The sequence below is a fragment of the Psammomys obesus genome, unplaced genomic scaffold, assembly GCF_907164565.1.
Source record: "Psammomys obesus unplaced genomic scaffold, mPsaObe1.curated_primary_1811, whole genome shotgun sequence".
NCBI classification, from domain to species: domain Eukaryota; kingdom Metazoa; phylum Chordata; class Mammalia; order Rodentia; family Muridae; genus Psammomys; species Psammomys obesus.
In genome coordinates, this window is record NW_026596101.1 from 21,369,711 (window position 1) to 21,389,049 (window position 19,339).

Below are 19,339 nucleotides of genomic sequence, written 5' to 3' on the forward strand. Positions count from 1 at the left end.
TGTGTGTGTGTGTGTGTGTGTGTGTGTGTGTGTGTGTGTGTGTGTGTATAGGTCTTGGGTTGCTTTGTTTTGTTCTTTTGATTTCTTTTATCGTATGTGTGTGTGTCGACATGTGGGTTGATGGACATGTGAATGCATGTACTGCAGAGTCCAAAGAAGGCATTGGATCTGAAGTTACAGACAGTTGTGAGCTGGATCTGGGAACCAAATTCAGGTTTTTCTCACTCCTGAGCCATCTCTGCAGCTCTTGTGTTTAAAACAGCTTTTAATCCTGTGTCTCCAATATAGTTGTTCTTCATGCTGGTGTGTTTTCTTTCTTAATTTCTTTTTCTCTATTTATACTTTTTATGTTGGAAATTGGCTTATTGTATTAGTTTTCTCATTGCTGTGAGAAAATAATTGATAAACTTAAGAAAGACTTGATTTGGGTCACAGTTTGAAGTCTTATCATGGTGGGGTGGTCTTGGTAGCAGGAGGCAACTGAACATGTTATATCTGCAGTTAAGAAGCAGAGAGAGATGAATGCTGGTGCTCAGCTTGCTTTCTCCTTTTCATTCAGTCCAGGAGCCCAACTCAGACCCAACCACACCAGATTGGGTCTTCCTACCTCAAACTTTTCTGGAAAGACCTTTATGGACACACCTAGAGGTGTGCTTTGATTCTAAACCCATTTAAAAATAGACAAGGAAGGTTAACGCTCACAAACATGCTTGCAAATTTGTGTCTTGTTTTAATCACCAAGTCTTCTATGTTTGACCATGGAATGGTACGTTGGCTGTGTCTGCTGTCCTTTATTGGACTATTTCATTTTAGTTGGGGAGTTGATGGATTCTAAGTTTTTGGTATTAGTGGCAAGTGATGTTTCCTCTCGTCAGGGACTCTTTCTGGGTCACTGGACAATGGTTCAAGAGCAGCAGGCTAAACCTAGATGATTAGATCAGAGTTGCATTTTTCTACCTCTGATATCCCCTGCATTGAGGCTTCCCTGGATAATTTGGTTGCAGGTAGCTCTAAGGGGACTTCTCTGCCCTAGCAGTTGTACCCTGCTCATATCATCTTAGGATGGCCAGGAGTCTCAGAAGTTGCATTAGTTTCTTGAGTCTTGTTAATTTCTTGAAGCTTCATGACTTTTAAGCCTCCATCTTCTCTCCAGGAGGGAATATTTCCATTGATAAAATGTGAGGCTACATATCAAGGGACAGACAACACACTACTAAAACATGTAGTGTGTTAGAGAAGTACTAGGGAGAGATCTGAGAGTAGTAATTAAGCAAAAAGGGCACCAAGGAGTGCTGGGGTCTGGATAGATATGGTGGATGAGGTCAGGACACAGCCTCAGGGAGAAGCTGGCACAGGCGTGGAAGATACCTTGGAGATCTGATATGGCCATCTCATAACAAAAAGGTAGGTCCATCTGAAAGATGACTGCCAAATAGCATTAATGTCCTTCCTGTCAATAGGTAGAGTGACTTACCTTAAGTGTATAAGGCTTACAGCCAAGTCCCCCCACCCCGAAAACACTATAAGTGTAAAGTTGTCTATTACCCTCCTATAGGAGAAGTTACTGGGTTTGATGTCACTGCCAACCAAAGAACAGTTTGAAGAACTGAAAAACAAAAGGAAGCAGGACCTGGAACAGAAGAGGACCATGGAAAGACAGGTGCACCCACTGGCTTCTGACTCTCTGCTGTCATATCCCACCTCTCTGCTGCTGAGTCTCTCCTTCTCAAGCTAGCTTTTGTTATGGCCTTAGAAAAATAGTTGTTTTCTTACTGGGTCTTAGTTTTCTTTTAGTATTTCTGCTGATGCTCTCCTATCAAGACCACCACAGGGATTGATAATTTTTCCTCTGGTAGGCTTGCAGGCAAGTTCCAGGAGAAGACCTTGGAATGTGCACTGTTAAACAAAAAACAGCAGGTGCAGTGGTACATGCCTGTACCCAGCCCTCAAGAGGCCAAGACAAGAGGATTTTGAGTTCCAGACCAGCTTGTGCTACATAGTGAGGCTGTATCTTTTACAAGAAAATGAAGGTGCTGTTTGAAAGTCCAGCGATAGAATGCTTGTTTAGCATGTTTGAGGCCCTGGATTCTATCCCCAGCACCACAAAACCCAAAATGAAAACAGAAAACAGTATGTACCTTAGTATCACCTGAATTTCTAACCTTATATAGATAAGGGTGACAGTCTTTGGAAGTTTAAGAAAAGTGTTGTGTCAGTGAAACTAAGTTGGAGGGAATCTTTTCAACATATATCGTTTTGGATTCTAAGCCTACCCTTGTTTCAGCAGTTTAATTATTTTAGTGTTGCTGAGGTCATAGAGGGTGGCAGGCCAGGAAGACTGCTGGCTTGGTGACCATGGTGACTTTTGTGGTGTTTGCTGTCTTTGCAGGCTGCTCTGGAGTCCCAGCGGAAGCTTGAAGAAAGGCAGAGTGGTTTGGCATCTCGTGCAGCGAATGGTGAAGTGAGGTCTCTGCGAGGCATCCCTGCTCCCTTGCGAAAGGCTGAGGGCTGGCTCCCATTGTCGGAAGGTCAGGGGCAGAGTGAGGACCCTGACCCTCTCCTCCAGCAGATCTTCAACATTACATCCTTCATCAGACAGGCCAAAGCTGCAGGCCGCACAGATGAGCTGTGCATACTTCAAGAGAACCTGCGGCAGCTGCAGGACGAATATGACCAGCAGCAGACTGAGAAGGCCATTGAGCTGTCCCGGAGGCAGGCTGAGGAGGAGGAACTGCAGCGGGAGCAGCTGCAGATGCTCCGAAAGCGGGAACTAGACCGAGAACAGGAACAGTTCCTGGCAGCATCCCTGCACACACGGACTCGTGCTCTAGAGCTCCGAGAAGTCATACCCTTCCATCTGGAGCCTAGCCGAGGGCCTTATACTGATCTTGCCTATTCCTTGAATCGGGACTCTTCCCCAGTTCAGAGCAGCACAGCTCCCAATACCCTTTCACCTGGCTCAGCTCTAGCACTTGTCCACTTGTCTGGGCCCCCAGCCCTTGGCCAGGACTTATTCCTCCAGAGCACCATGTCACAGCACAGTGATAAGACCTCTTTCAATCCGTTTGATGAAGAAGACCTCTCCAGCCCTACAGAGGATGCTGCCAGCCCTGCTGTTGCAGAGGCTGTCCAGGGCCCTCCGGCTACTGTCACCAGAGAATATAATCCTTTTGACGAAGATGCTGAAGAAGAGGAGGTGGCAGATTTGGGGGCAGGGAATCCCTTTACTGACCCAGACAGTCCAGCACTCAACCCCTTTGATGAGGATGACCATCCCAGGCCTGCTAGCCCACCTGCCCCTGGAAACCCTTTTGAAGAGTGCCCCTGCACCAACCCCTTCGAGGTGGACAGTGATAGTGGCATGGAGGCTGAGGAGCACATCGAGGAGGAGCTGCTCCTGCAGCAGATTGATAACATCAAGGCTTACATCTTTGACGCCAAGCAGTGCGGTCGAATGGATGAGGTTGAGGTGCTGACGGAGAACCTCCGGGAGCTGAAGTGCACCCTGGCTAAGCAGAAGGGGGCCCCTAATTGACAGCAGTAGGCAGGGGCCAGAGTCTTGGGCAGCAGGGTACCAAGGAAGAAGGGGAGATGGTGGGCATCTGGATGCACATAGGTGAGGGGTGGAAACAGTAGTATCTTGCTGTGCACTTTGAGGCATTTCCACTACAGCTGAATAAGAACAGGAAAAAAAAAATCAGCATTCACTTGCTGGTTTTTCTGTATTATTTTTTTAATGAAATGTTCTCTTTTCAGGGAACTTTACCATTTTATTTCTGAGATAAAGCTCAGTGCAGCTCTGTTGGGCCAAGGAAGAAATGGCTCCTCGGCACCTCTCAAGGGTCTATTTTCTGCTGACTGTTCCTGGTCAGTATGCAGTATTATAGGGCAGCCCTTGACAGGCCCCTTCCTGTAGCCAAGGCAGGCAGGAGCTCTGGCAGAAATCTGTTCAGATTTGGCTGCTTCCTTTCACCACTTCCCTCCTTGGGCTGTCTCCTGGATACGTAGGGAGATGCTGCTGTTAAGGGAAAACTCTGGACCCAAGGAGGACCAGTGCCACTTTTTATGGATGGGGAATGTTGCCAGTGCTGCCCCCTCCCGGTTGAAGAAAGTGAAGCTCCCAGGTGTTGGGACACTGGTGTCAGTGTGAGAGTGATTATGAAATAGGAATGGTCAACTTTTGGTGAGTGTTATAGTTTGGGAGAAGTTTCTACCTGAGCAGTAGTCTGTTCTCTGGAAACCTCCTTCCAGGGCTTTAGCAGAATGACCACTCCATAGGTCACATTCATGGGCCTGTGGTGTGATTTGGGAATTGTAACCAGGAAGCATCTGAGTCAGGAGATAAATTTTAGTAACTTCCAAGGCTCTCTAGTCAGCCTTCTTCCCTGTGGTTCATCCTGACATGGGAAACTGGTAAGATTTTTTTTTTTTTTTTTTTTCTACTTTGAGTACTGAGAAACAGAAATATTTGAGGCATGGCCTCAGATCATTCCATAGCCCTGAAGTACTTGAACTCTGAGGAAAACAGAAAGGGAACTTACATAACTTAGTACTTTGGTTTACAGAAACAGATCAATTGACAAATGACATTGTAAGATCTGGGTGTGTTCAGCTATGGGTTATTTCTTCAATGATACTCTTTAGTTAATAGACAAGAATTGACCACTAGGCCTCCCCCCCCCCCCACCAGGGTTTTTCTGTGTAGCTTTGGCTGTCCTGTACTTGCTTTGTAGACCAGGCTGGCCTTGAATTCACAGCGATCCACCTGCCCCTGCCTCCCCAAGTGCTGGGATTACAGGCATGTGCTACAGAGCCCGGCTGACCACTAGTCACTTTACCCGTTAGCTAACTCTGGGCCATGGCTTCTGTTGGTTACTGGTGTGTAAGCTGAACTTCTTTCGTCACATTCTGGTGAAGATCTATCTTGGTGGTAAGAATGACATCTGGGTGCAAAGACCTATTTGGCAGCTGTAATCCCAATTCATTAGTACCTGTTGGGGCCTTGGCTAGATAGAAAGTCCTGTATGGGGCTATGGGAAGGGTTGGAAAGGAAGGGTAATGGAGGACACTTTGGGTTTTGTTGACAGATGTTTACTGGCCTATGAGTAGATTACCAGTGCCAGTTAGTTGCCAGCTCTGTTGGTGTCATGGGCTGTTCTGGGAGGTAGGTAGCCTGGCATTCATGTTACCTGGAACAGGCCTCTTCTCTTCCTAAGGCCAAGGCTCTAGATGCTGTTACTCTAAGGTTCCAGGCATGCCCAGCATACCCACCCAACTTGGTCTGCTTTTGTCTAAAGGAAGAGGCGGCAGCTGTCTACACAAAATCAGGTTGAATACTGGTTTCCACCATCACTTTTCCTGACATAGATCAGGTGTCCAGGGTGATATCACTGTAGACATTACCTTTCTTATGAGACCAGGCTTCTCAATTAGCTAGTGACTTACTAAATGTATGCCTTTCCTGAACTCACCCCCAGGCATCAGTCTGTGACTGAGGCCATGGAGAAAACAAATGCTTTTAAATGCTTTTAACTATTTTTTAAATCTCAAGTCACTGAATATTAAACCAAGTAAACCCAGATCCCAGAGGTTTTACTGGTTTCTCATTGAATTCCTCTTCGGCCATGTTCTGCTAGTCAGACTTGGCAAGAGAGACTTGTCTACCCAATGGCTGTATCACTTCCCAGAATTCATGCAGGTCAGGGTTGGTTTGCAGAGGGTGTTGGCCTGTGAGTGTAACCACAATGCCAGGTTCTTACCTCAGGTGAATAATTCATGATTCCTGAGGTCTTTCAGGGAAATTAGCTCTACCTTATCAGTGAAGGAGCATGTCCTTGATAGGGTATTGGCAGATTCCCTAGACATAGGTCCTGTTCATATGTGGAAGGACCTCTGGCTTAGTCCCCTTCTAACACTAAGGAACTAGAGCCTCACTCACTGCACTTAACTATTCATCATGTCTTTATTGTCAGATGCTAAAATCTGTTTCTAAGTCATCATGAGCCATGTTGCATAGCTCTGCCATGTGATTGAAATTGTGGAATTGGTCTCTGTACTAGGTCAGACTAGAGGAGCACTGTGTTCTGGTAATCATGGTGACTGTCACCTAGATGGTCATTGACACGCATGCACTACATTCGGGCCTTGTATCAGTGGCTTTTATTAAAAAAATAAAATACCATTTATGTGAGGCTTTTATTAAAAAAGTAACGTGTTTGTGGCTGTGTGTTTGTATGCCTAAAACGTCCCTCCACCCTCTTTTTTTTTAACACTCCTGTGTGTGTTTGTATGTGAATGTTTGCATGTGCACAGAAAGGACAGAGGATAACCTTGGGTATTAGTCTTAGGAAAGCCACCCACCTTCTTTTAGGCAGTTCTCCAATCAGGCTAGACTGGCTGGTCAGCGAGTCCCAGAGGTCATCTTCCCCCGCCCCAGCCCTGGGATTACAAATGCTTATCACTATGCTCACTACTTCTTTGTGGGTTCTGAGAATCAAACTCATGTCCTTGTGTTGCAAGTAAACACTAAAGGAGCTATTGTACTCAAGCCCAGCCGAGATCCCTGTCCATTCCTATCACCCCAGGTTCCCACAGAAACTGAGGGTTGCTAACAGTCATGTGAAGCTGCCATTTCTCTTAGAAGCCTTGTCTCTGTCCCCTTTTAACATCCTAAGGGTTCTTCGAAGTCCAAACCATACTTCCCACTGGAAGGTGAGGTTCAGAGAGGTGGAGGGGAGGCTGGGACTTCCATTTGCATTAGGCACTAGCACATTTCACACTTCCCCAAGTTCTGAGAGCAGGCCTGTGACATGTTACCTGACAAAGGACAGATTGGAAACTCACAACTCACTTTGCCATCAGGACCTAGACGGTTACTTGGTTCAGGAATGGTAGAGATGGGTGGGTTCAGCTACTGTTACCAAAAATACAGCAGATAAGCAATCCCCGGAAAGACATTTTTTACGGCTAACTGGGTTCCCACAGTGACTTCACCTGGCCCAGGAGCCTGAGGAGGGGCCTTATGTCCAATGTTCACTGTGGGCCAGAGCTCAGTTTGATGGGGGGAGGAGGGAAGGCCACCTCATTGAATCTTCCTAGTTAACGGGCAAAGGAAGAGGTAACACCTTGCTCGGAGCTGTACCTCTCAGAGCCTGCCCAGCTTTGTCTAATCTGGAATCCCAAGTTGTTTGTGTGGGACACTGGGTTTCTCCAGTGGGTGAAGAGTCATCTGTGATTAGACTTCAGGACCTGCAGTGTCCTCCAGAGCTTAGCAGAATTTTAATCACTTTAGAATTTTAGTTTAGCACTTCTGCTTTTAGTTGAGACATCCTTTGGAAGTTGCCATTCTTATAAGCAGGAGCTGGAAAGAATGAAAACCTTTCTTGGAACCATTAGCAAACATTTGCAGGGCTCAGTTTTCTCCCAGCATCTACAGTGTTGAGTCCAGAGTCAAAGATCTGATGGTTGCAGCACAAGCCATGACTGGTATGAATACCAGTGGTAGCTTTTGTTTGCTGTTGCAGGATAGGGCCTTGCACATACTAGGCATGTGCTCTACTACTGAGCTATATTCCTAGCTCTTGATTTTTCAGACAGGGTCTTGCTAAGTTCCTCAAGCTGAGTTTGAATTTTCTTTGTAGCCCATGCAGGCCTTGAACTTGTGATCCTTCTGCCTCAGTCTACAGAGTTTCTGGGATCACAGGTCTATATGACCAAGCCTGGCCAGATAGCCTGGCCAGAAGAGTCCTGGAGGGTAACTGTCCACTAGGCACAGTGAGGCCTTGCCTCCTGCAAAGGCAACTCCTTATTCTAATGGTGAAACACCAAGAAACCTCCTCCTACAGCTGTGGTGGAGGGAGGGAAAGTTCTTTGTAACCAGAGCATCCTAGCAAAGGCTTCTGCCAATGGAGAAACTTCACCAAACTTACTTATTGGGGGCAAACATATTGCCCCAACTCCAGTCCCCTGAAGCCTTCTTTAGCTGAGGGAGAAGTAGGGAATGATGAAATGTGTGAAGGCCATAGCTTGGGACATCCTAAGATCATAAAACACGTCCCTCTTTACCTCCTATTCCCCCAGGGATCCAGGCTAGATAGTAAGAGGATCACAGCTGCAAGAGACTGCAGAGGAGGGCCAGGAACTCCAAGCTTCTGACAGTCTTTCACACTAGAGACTTAGTTTCTACTCCCTATGTAGCCAGTGTCTCACAAATGGTTACAAGCATCCTAAAAGGTAAGCAAGCAACACAACTAGACTAATGTTGGAATTACCAGACAGGAAATGTAACTGCAGGTTGTGTTACAGAGACCAACCAATAAGCAAACAGCATGTAAGGACCGTAAGATAGCAGGTTCTCCGAGTTGTGCCTGTACGCTTGCAGTGTGCTCAGACAGATGTAGTTCTGGCTGAAGCTCAGCTCATTAGCTATGCACATACATGCAGGCAGAACACTCAAATCTAAAACAAACAAACGGGAGCTGGGAAGATGCCTCAGTGGGTAAGAGTGATTGCCATACAAACATACGGACCCAAATTTGGACCCCAGCACCCATGTAAAAGTCTAGGTGAGGTCATCTGTGCCTGTAATGCCAGAAGTGTGGGCTAAAGTCCCAGTTGTTAGAGCTTGCTGGCCACCGGCCTTGCTCCAGGATCAGTGAGAGAGCTTGTTTTGAGGACTAGAGAAGGACACTGTTCTTCCCCCAGCCTTCTTACGTGTGCACAGGATACACCCAGCACAGTTGGGGAAGGTAGGCAGAGTTAAGAACACTAGTGAAAGAAAATACTAAAAATAGATTAACAGATGAGAAATTCTGGAAAGGGTTTATCAGTAGACAGTTCATCTATGAAGCTAGGAAAGTCAGTGCAAAGTTTCCTACTGAAATGTAAAAAGCAAAGTTTAAAATGGAGTGGGGGAGCAGAAACTCAGAGCTTTAAAACATGTAAAACGTGTTATAGTCCCAGCACTTGGGAGGAGTCTGCAGAGGATAATTAGGGCTTCACGTCTAGCCTTGGCTACATGAGATCTTGTCTCAACCAAAAAAAAAAAAAAAAAAAGAACAATAACTTTTGGAGCCAGGAAGCTCAGAGAACACAAAGCACGACAAATACTAAAATTACCCTGCGTATCTCAAACTATATAAGCCAAACACAAAGGAAAAATCTTGAGAAACCTGAGGAAAAATCCATTTCACCCATAAACAATTATTTTAAAAAGTACAGTATGTGGGACTGGAGGAATGGCTCAGCATTTAAGTGCAAGTGGAAGTGGCTGATCTTGCACAGCTCCTACATTGTAGGGCAGCTCACTGCTATGTGTAACGCCAGTTTCAGGGAGATCTGGCGCCCTCTTCTGGCCTCTATGGGCACTGCATGTGGTGTAGAGATAACACAGGCAAAACACTAAGATAAGGATAAAAAAAAAAAGAATTGCAGCGCGGAGTGCCATATTGGTTGTTGAGTCACCGTTATCTGTCACAGACACTTCACAAGCGAAACTCTTCCTCTGAGCGGAGTCCTTCAGTCCCGACCTGGACGCGCCAGAGCAAGCCACGTTCTTTTCCTCCTTTGCAAAACAAATTTTCCTTTGAATCAATAGCGACTTCTCAGCCGAGCTCTTCATTTCAGAACTGGAGACCTGGGCACAGGGCACTTGGTTTCTGTCAAGGTGAAACAACCGGTTGACTTCCGGCGGCGGCGGCTGCTGGGACGGCTGCGAGCCCCGGCCAAAACTACGAGTCCCAGGCTGCCTTGCGGCCGCGTTGCCCACCGGGAGGCATCTCCCGAGACTCCGCGCGTATCGGAGCCGCGAGTGTCCGCGGCTTGAGGAGCTCCTGTCGCCACCATGCTGATGAAGGGTCGGTTCCCTATCCTCCGCACGCTGAAGTACCTGGGCCGCGGGGAGGTGGTATTTAAGGACTCGGTGAAGGTCATGACCGTGAACTACAACACGCACGGGGAACTGGGCGAAGGCGCCAGGTCAGTACGAGTCTCACCCTGCGTGGTTCAGTGAGAAGCGGAGGCGGAGGCCGTCCCCACAAACCCCGATCTAACCCGCGCGCCACTCCTCACGAGCTGCGAGGCCGGCCGCTGTGGGGCGCGGGAAATGCGTTGGGTTCGGAGTGGTAAGTTTCCGCACCTGCACACAGCATGGCTTGGCTGCTGCTTAGGACAGTTGACGACTAGAAGATCTCACTAACCCTTTAGCATCTCTGAGCAATGCCTTGGGCCCTTCAGTACTCACTGAACATTTATTGGGCGTCTGAAACACTGGCTTCAGTACTGGGAGTGCCCACAGTGAGGGAGAAACCAGCCCAAGACTGTCAACAGGAGTGGATTTGTGGGACGATTCCGAGTGAGAGAAGAGTTCCGGGTGGAGAGTGGTCCCTTGACTTCAGGAGAGCCAGAAGCTGCCTTCTAGACATTTTCTCTGGTCAAGTGACCCCCCAGGATCTAGGACCTAGTAGCTTGGGATCTGCTGGGGTGAGGGCTTTCTGGAAGGCTGGGTGTCAGTAGACCGGAGGGCTTATGCTCTACTCCCTTCTGTTAGGGATTTCATGTTCTTAAGACGAATCTCTCAGGATGCAGAGCGTAGTCATTTGAGTGACAAGCCTGTGTGGTAGAAGCCCAGAGCAAGCACAGCTGAGGCCTTTTCCTTAACTAGTTGTGTGGATTTGGGGTAGTTCCCTCAACTTCCTGACCCCATTTTTCTTAACACCCCATCAGTGTCTTGGTGTGGTGGTGGTGTGTTGGAGAATCAAGTACCTGGCAGAGTGCAACAGGTGCTGACCATTGGTCATCTGTCCTCACAGTAAGAACTACTCTTAAGATCCTTGGTGCCTGTTTGTTCTCGTATTTGGCCCTGTCTGGTTTGCTTGCACAAGGCTCCGTGCGTTGGGGGGAGCAGTAGCAGAGGCCTGCTGATGGTTAAGTTCTGCCTTCAAGCTTTTGAATGGTGTACTATGGGAGTCTTCAAGGCTGTTTGCTCCGCAGAAGCAGGACTTTCAGCTTTTCAGGTTTTGTATTGATGTAATTACTTAAAGGCGTGTGTGTGTGTGTGTGTGTGTGTGTGTGTGTGTGTGCGCGCGCGCGTACGTGTGGACACGTGTGTGCCACACCATCGTTCAACCAAAGGTCATGTTTCTAAGGAGCTGGCAAGCTTTTTTTGTTTGTTTGAAATAGGGCCTCTTGGCATAGGCCTCATGGATTTAGCTAGGCTGACCAGCAAACCCTGGGGATTCTCTTGTCTCATTCTTTCCTTACTAGTATTGAGATTTACAAGTGCCACCACACCTGGCATTTTTACTTTTTTTTTTTTTTTTTTTTTTTAGGTTTATTTTTATCTGTGTGTATGTGTCTGAGTTTATTGTGCAGGTGCCCACTGAAGCCAGAGGGCATTAGATACCCTGTGAGGTGCCTAATGTGGGTACTGGGAACTGAACTCAGGTCCTTTGGAAGAACATTAAGCACTTTTTTCTTTTTTTCTTTTTTTTTTTTTTTAAGATTTATTTATGTGAGTACTCTTATCTGCATGTACACCTGCATGCCAGAAGAGGGCATTGGATCCCAATATCCCAATATTGAGCCACTATGTGGTTGCCAGGATTTCAATTCAGGACCTCTCGAAGAGCAGACTAAGTGCTCTTCACTGCTGAGCCATCTCCCCAGCCCCCAGTAAGCGCTCTTAATTGCTGGGCCATTTCTCCAGCCTCAAATAAAATCTTCCTTAAGTTTTAGTTGAGACAGGGTCTCACTATATGTCTTTAGCTGTCCTGGAACTCCTACAGAGAGCAGGCTGGCCTCCAGCTCATAAAAGATCATCTTGCCTCTCTGTTTCCTGATTACTGAGTTTAAAGGTGTGTGCCACCATATCTGGCTGGCTTTTTAAAACAGTATGTGTGAGGGTTTGCTTCCATGTATGTATGTTCACCACATGTATGCCTGGTGCCCACAAAAGTCAGAACAGGGAGTCAGATTCCCTGGAACTGGAGTTATAGATAGTTGTAAGCCACCATGTAGGTGCTGGGAACTGAACCCAGGTCATCTGCAAGAGCAAAAAATCCTCTTAACCACCAAGCCATCTCCATAACTCCCTAGCTGATTTTTGTTTGATGATGTTTTTTGGTTTTTTGTTTTGTTTTGTTTTGCTTGGATGTTTGTTTTTTAAAAGTGGTTCTGGGGCTCCAAACTTTGGTCTTCAGCAAGCATCTTAGTGATTGGGCTATTCCCTAGCAACTGCTTTAATTTTTTGGATTGGACATTGCTTGCATTCTTGGCCTATTGGAAGAGGAATGTGGTTCTCATGGCCATTGCCACTGCCCACACCTGTTGGCGCTACTTTTTTAAACTTTTATTTACATTTTGTAATCCTCTTCCTTCTCCATCCCAGTCCCTTCCAACACCCCAATACTGGGTAGGAGAGAAAGGAGGTTAGTGGGGAGAGGGGTTCTTGTGAAAGGATAAGCCTGATGGATTCTTCTGCTTAGAAATCATCAACCAATCAAAACCTAAGCAAATGCAAGTCTTGGAGGTAGCCAAGTTTCAGGCTAAACAAGTAGAAGAACTTGACAGCTTTAGCCGCATGGTTCTGTATTTAGTCAAGAAGGATACAGGAAGGGGTTTATGGAACCTTCTTTGAAGGTTAAGGAAAGCTACTGAGGACAGGCGTTTGGGAAGTCAGTTCCTGCATGTAGTTTCTGAGAGCCCATTTGTTGTGTAAAGCTGTAAAGGTGATTGCATTGCAGACCCCAAGATGTTGGAGATGCCAGAGTTGTGTGATACCTGCCAAAGAGAGCTGCTAACAGGGTGTAGAACCAACCTAAGAAAAGTAGTGTGTTGCAGTCAACAACGCTGAAAGAAGATCTGGAGTTCTTTGAGAGCAGACATGGAGATGCACATGGGTTCATTTCTGGAAAGCTGTTACATGAGTTCATTTCTTGCCTTTTTCAGGAAATTCGTGCTTTTCAACATCCCTCAGATCCAGTATAAGAACCCTTGGGTACAGATAATGCTGTTTAAGAACATGACGCCGTCGCCCTTTCTGCGGTTCTATCTAGGTAAGTGAGGCATGCCTGTCCTTTTCTAACCCTCTGTGAAGGTAGCAGTTGAGCTGTCTAAACAGCTGTGGTCAGTTACCTACTGGCTGCTGAGATTTAGACCCACCTCCTTCACCTGTCTTTCTCCAGCTCATCTCCAGTTGTCCTTGGCCTATCATGTGTGCAAATTTATCCACATTCTTTTGCAGCTCTGTGCTGGTGTGTGTTCACTTTTTGCCCGTTTTACAGAATAAAAGCAGAGATCCTTTGTTGGAGATATATGTCCATAGCTCAGTGGTAGAGTGTGCATTGCACTACAAAAACACCAAACCAAATATCCTTTAGGCCTGGATTTGGCCCTCAGGCATCTAGTGCCCCTTAGTGCTGACCTCAGTCTTCTTTCTGGTCCCATCAGATGTTTTGTGGGTACCCTACTTTCTTGTCCTGATGCCAGGCATTAACAGCCCTTTCCTGGTTCACGAATGAAATAGGTAGAAAGTGCCACAGAAAGCAGAAGGACCATTATTCACTTATGTGTACTGTACATATGGAGTGTCACTGGGGGACAGCTTGAGGCCAGGTGCTGGACAGTCAAGGAGTCCATGGCAAAAAGCTCTGCTCTGTGTTTTGCAGGGGCGGGAGGTGTTCTGTGTGAGAGAGACACAAAATACACAGGAAAGCAGTGTGGAAGTTGAGTCGACAAAGTCTTGTGGTGAAGGAAAGCATTCACAGGATTTTGTATTTAGGGCCTCAGTGTGCTTGTTGGGCAAGTGTTGCAGCTTGGAGCCACAGCCAGCTCTGGCTATGTGATGAAGCCATTGCATGGATAGAAACAAGATATTTCTCTTTGGCATTCAGTCCCTTTCTGCAGGGGCAGTAGGTTAGGACTTTTTGTTTGAGATGGGATTGTGTAGTACTGACTGGCCTCAAACTTGTGGCAGTCCTCCTTGCTGAGCCTCTCAAATGCTGGGTTTCAATACAGCCACTGTATGCCTGCCTGCTTTGCCTCTGATTTTCATGTAAACAAGAATCTAGGAAAATTCCTTTCCCATTTCTAGACGGTAGAGTCAGTGAAAGAAAGAACCTGTCCCTGGCTGCATCTGGGTGGACTACTGGGATGTGGAGCTGCCCCCAAAATTCTGCTTATAACATAGCAAGACCATTTGCTTGTCCTGGTAGTGCTTCTGCCAGCCATGTTTGTATCTTGTGGGAAAGACTGATTAAACCACAGGATTGCATTTTGGCCCCTGCCAACCACAGCCCAGTGCAAGGAAGGTTTGGGAGGAGCCTGGTACATTTTCTTTTGCAAAAACCTTTTATTTAACATTGTTTTTGATAATCATCTAGGGTCTTTCAGGTGCTAAGCATGTGCTCTACCACAAAGCCATATCCCATCCAGTTTATCCTTTTAGAGACAGGGTTTTATTCTATTGTCAGACACCTCAAACTCCTGGGCTCCTTCTTCAGCTTTTCTGAGCGCTTGGGCTCCCAGCCTGGAGGACTCCAGCTTCTATTGATTTGTTGCAGCTAAGCATCTTCCACTATGTTAGTCTCTCAACTCATCCAGTCACCTGCTGATGAGCTTTGCATGAGGTTTAAAGCTGAGACCTTGAAAAAGAAGTTTGAAGATAGCAGGGAAAATGCCAGGACCCAAATCCAGGAAAGGGAATCTGGGTGAAAAGAGCACTGAGAAAGCATGCTCAGGCCAGAGGAACGCTTTGGTTCTTTAGTGGCCATGAACAGCCACAGAGAAAGGATAACGGAAGTGAGTAAGGGGTTGGAGGGCCGGGAGACTTTTGAAAGACCACATCTATAGAGCATGTTCTTGCTGTGTGACAACAGGGTAGAGGGTGTAGCCTGACCAGAGAGCAAGCTGATGAGTTATCTCTCGCTATCATATAGTCACTGCTGCCATCCTGGGACTCACCTTCTTGACCTCATCCAATCTTGGTCACTTCCTAGAGGGCCCACCTGCAGATGTCATCAGGAATTTTCAACACAGTTTTTGAGGTCATACTTAGTTGAGTACATCTGTAAAGTCACTTTTCATTTCCAGTAGCATCTTTTAGAAGCCAGTGTGGACTGTCTTGTTCTTTGTATATAGTGTTCTGAATATAGTTCTGTGTGAGACAGTGGTGTATGGAAACTTTCAAGTCCGTGGCCTTTTAACTTCAACCTCTATGTCAGGGGCTTGAAAAAAGTTTTGATTTGTGTCAATTCTAGGTAATCCACTTTTTTTTTTTCTGGTTTAGTAGATTTGTGGCATGTCTGCGATGCATTTGCTTGCCCCAAAGCCCTTCTCAGTTTTCCTTACAGGTATATAATTACATTTTAATCTCCTATGATACTTTAGATTCTTAAATTTATGTTATGTGGTTAGGCAGAGTGGCATACACCTATAATCCAAGCACATGGGGACGCAGAGATAGGTAGATCTCTGTGAGTTTGAGGCCAGCCTGGTCTACAAAGCGAGTCCAGGACAGCCAAGGCTATACAGGGGAACCTTGTCTTGAAGAAAAAAAATGTTATGTGGATTTGCTTGCATGAGTTTATGTGTACCAGATGTATGCTGCAGCCAGCAAGGGCAAAATCCTCTAAATCTGGGTTGCAGGTGTTTTTGAGTTGCCATGTGGATGCAGGGGATCAAAGCCAGGTCCTCTGCAAGCATTATAAATGCTAAGCCATCTTCCCAGCCTGAGATATATTTATTTAAATGTGTGTAACTGGTGTGTGCCAGCACAAGTGCTTGTTTACGCATATGGAGGCCAGAGAGGGTTTGGATGTCTTCCTCTATCACTCTGCCTTTTCCTTTAAGGTAGGGTCTCTCCATGAACCTGGGGTTTGTGTTTTTGGATAGGCTGGAAGCCAGCAAGCCCCAGAAATCCTCATTGCACCCCTGATAGGGACTAGGATTATAGATGTGGCATGGCCCTCTTGTTTTGTAGGTGTTATCTTAACTCTGGACCTCATGATTGATTGTGCAGCAAGTGCTCTTAACCAAGCCCTCTCTCTACCCTCTGTACTTTTCAAGTTCTTTCCTGTGTACTAAAGGCAAGGCTTGAAATTGAGTTTTGTTTTCTGTACTGAAGATATCCAGCTGTTGAATACACATGCTATACTTTTCTTCATTGGATTTCCTTAATATTTTTGTTCAAAATCAATGACCTTAATGGGGAACAGGGTGGTCTCTCTGTGATGAAGGACTGACAGGTTAATACCTGCTTCAACCTAGTAAACCAGCAGATTTCCAAAAGAGGGAACTTTGAGAGCACTGAAGTGATAGCCAGGAGTGACTGTGAGTGAGTAGGTAACAGGGTGTGTTTATATTATTAAAACCACTGAGTTGTTTTGGTTAAAATGTCAATTGTATGCTTCTTTTTTAAAGATTTATTTTATGCATATGAGTGTGGAACTGAAATTACAGATGATTGTTTGCTATCATGTTATTGCTAGAACTGAATCAGTCTCCATCCTCTGGAAGAGCAAGTTCCCTTAACTGTTAAACATCTCATTAGACCCCAATTGTATGTTTTACCACACACAAAAGCTACTTTATTATATAAATTTCTGACCTTTCATTGATCTTTGTAACATTCTCCTCTTACTTTGTTATTTTAGGTCATTTGCTAATTTTTTTATTTGATATTTATTTATTTATTGGTTTGTTTCTAGGACTAGCCTTAACTTTCTGATTCTCTTGCCTTGGCATGCTGTTAGAATTATAAAAATTTGAAGATGTTTGCTGTTTTCTAGGAAAAGGCTAGCTGTAGTTTTGTCACACTAAATTATAAACCATCTTTACAGTACTGAAGATGATTTTAGTATTTTGAACATTTCATTCTCTTGTGATTTGGTATTGGTTTTTGTAGTTACATTTGACATAATTTCTGGTAATTTTATGAATTGCCTAAGATATTTTACTTATAGAAACACATCATCATCAAGACATTCCTTCCCTCAGTTTTCTTTTGTTTCAGTTCACTGGTCTAGGTAGTAATAATGTAGTGGGCCTTCACAAATAGCATCTGAATTTGAGTTAACCAGCCTCTTTACAAGTGCCATCCATTGTCTACCCTTAAAAGCTTTAAGCACTGCTACGTGCAGTGGCGCCCACCTGTAACCCCAGCACCTGGGGAGGCAGAGGCAGGTGATCTCTTGAGTTCGAGGACAGCCTGGTCTACAAAGTGAGTTCAAGAAAGCCAAGGGTACACAAAGAAACCCTGTCTTGAAAAAAACAAAGTTTTAGCCACTGTATATTATATTTTCTTAATAACAGATTTCTTTTTATGTGCATATTTTTTAATTTGAAAAATGGCAAACTATCTTAAACATTTAGTCAGGTTATCTTACAGAGTTGTGAATTCATTAATATTCTGATGAAATCCTGAATCAGATATATGTGGATTCTAAGTATTTTCTTCCAGCCTCTGGCTTATAGTGTCTTCTACAACAGAAAGTAAGAAATTTTATATTCAAGTTACTGCCTTTCCTTATGATCACACTTTAAACATCATGCCTGAAAAAAATTTGTTCCTTAGTAAGATTATTAAGACTCTTTCAGGCCAGGCATGGTGGCACGTGCCTTTAATCCCAGCACTCAAGAGTCAGAGTGAGGTGGATCTCCATGAGTTTGAGGCCAGCCTGTTCTACAAAAAGGGAGTCTAGGACAGCCAGGGCTGTTAGGCAGAGGAACCCTGTCTTGAAAAACCATTTTCTCCTGTTTTTTTTCATGCTAGGGCAAGCACTGTCTGATAAGATACATTCTTCTGTAAGTTTTATAAAACATTTTAGCTCAGCACAGGTAGAGGACTTGGCCCTTGAAGACAGGGCCAAGATCTCCACAGATTTATTTTGTCCTCCACATGTGGACGAACACACACAGTAGTAGTTTTACAGCTCTGGTCCATTTTAAGTTTTTCCTAATGTTTATTTGCATGTGAGTAGCCAGTAACCAATGTTTAATTAAAAAGCTTAAATTGAAAATTTCTTGCCATTATTGCTGAAAACAGTTGTGCATAATAGAAGGGTTTATTTGGTCATGAACTTGTTTCTGTCCCATTTGGTGGTATATCTGCAGTTGGGTGTTTCTGTGTTGGTTACAGGTAGCTCACAGTTGCCTGTAACTCCAGCTCCTGGGGGCCTGACACACTCTTCTGGTCTCCTCAGGTACCTGCACTTTCATGCACAGATGCACATATATACATAATCTAATTTAAAAAGAATATTGAATTCTACTACTGAAAGCAAACTAGAGAGCAAGCTGGTCTTGACTTGTCAATCATCCACCTTACGAGGCTATTGGTATGTGTCACACCTGGCAGTCCCAGCCTTTTGAGGCTGAGTATACCTGAGTCCTCAGTTCTCCTGCCCTTGTGCCTCTTGTTTGCAGATACTGGGGAGCAGGTCCTGGTAGACGTGGAGACCAAGAGTAATAAGGAGATCATGGAGCACATAAAGAAAATCTTGGGCAAGAAAGAGTGAGTTGCTGGGGTGACCTGACAGGAGCAAACCTCTGCCCAAAAATATGTAAGAGTGAAGGGGATGTGTAGGGAGGGTGGAGAGAGGGAAGGTTCTCCAGGCTACTGCTTGGGCAGTAGGGTCAGTTTAGGCTTGGTCTTTCTGCTCAGAAGATGTGAGCTGAAGTCACAGAAATCGAATCAGTTGTCCACTCCCTTGTGACAGTGGACAAGGGCTGCCCTTGCTCTGACATGCATGCAGCTAAAGGGAAACTTAGACCCTGTTCCCAAATTTTTTCTACTCCTTGAATGAGGAAGGATAATAAGAAAGGAAATGAAGCTAAGAAAGTCTCTAAAGACCCAGGCTCCTTCACTCCTGTTCCTGTGGGATGCTATAGTGGTTTGTTTCCCATGGAAGAGGCCGCCTACAGTCTGGAGCCTCTGGTCATGCTTTGCTACTGTGTGTGTTCCTTGACAGGGAGATCCTCAGGGAGGAAGAGCTGGAGAAGCAGCAGCGCTCTCATCCGGCCAACTTTGGCCCCCGGAAGTACTGCCTGCGGGAGTGCATGTGTGAAGTGGAAGGTCAGGTGCCCTGCCCTGGCCTGGTGCCCTTACCCAAGGAGATGAGAGGGAAGTACAAAGCTTCCTTGAAAGCCAATACTTAGGTCTAAGCAAGGTCACTTGGGATGGACTGGTGACATATGACAGGTGGAGATGATTATATTTGTACCACAAATGATGGAACCCCCTGGAATGGAAAGGCCAGCTTGCATGCCCATTTAAAGGACATGGAGAGAAGTCCAGGGTTGCCAGCTGTGAAAAGATGTCAATAAAAGATTGAGTCTTCCTGTA

At 45.5% G+C, this 19,339-nt stretch overlaps 2 protein-coding genes across 2 annotated transcripts in view; both read left to right on the plus strand.

The window, feature by feature from the left end:
• Rbsn (rabenosyn, RAB effector) overlaps window positions 1-6,201 on the plus strand; it is a 31,484-nt gene extending 25,283 nt beyond the window's left edge. The window contains exons 11-12 of the mRNA XM_055628542.1: window positions 1,556-1,660; window positions 2,390-6,201. Of these exons, the coding sequence (XP_055484517.1) occupies window positions 1,556-1,660; window positions 2,390-3,535 (1,251 nt within the window). The 3' untranslated portion in view covers window positions 3,536-6,201. The remainder of the gene's footprint in view (window positions 1-1,555; window positions 1,661-2,389) is intronic.
• Window positions 6,202-9,754: 3,553 nt separating this feature from the next.
• On the plus strand, window positions 9,755-19,339 carry Mrps25 (mitochondrial ribosomal protein S25). The gene is made up of 4 exons (XM_055628611.1): window positions 9,755-9,975; window positions 12,946-13,052; window positions 18,421-18,508; window positions 18,966-19,339. The coding sequence occupies exons 1-4, from the start codon at window positions 9,842-9,844 to the stop codon at window positions 19,150-19,152; spliced, it is 516 nt and encodes a 171-aa protein (XP_055484586.1). The 5' UTR covers window positions 9,755-9,841; the 3' UTR covers window positions 19,153-19,339.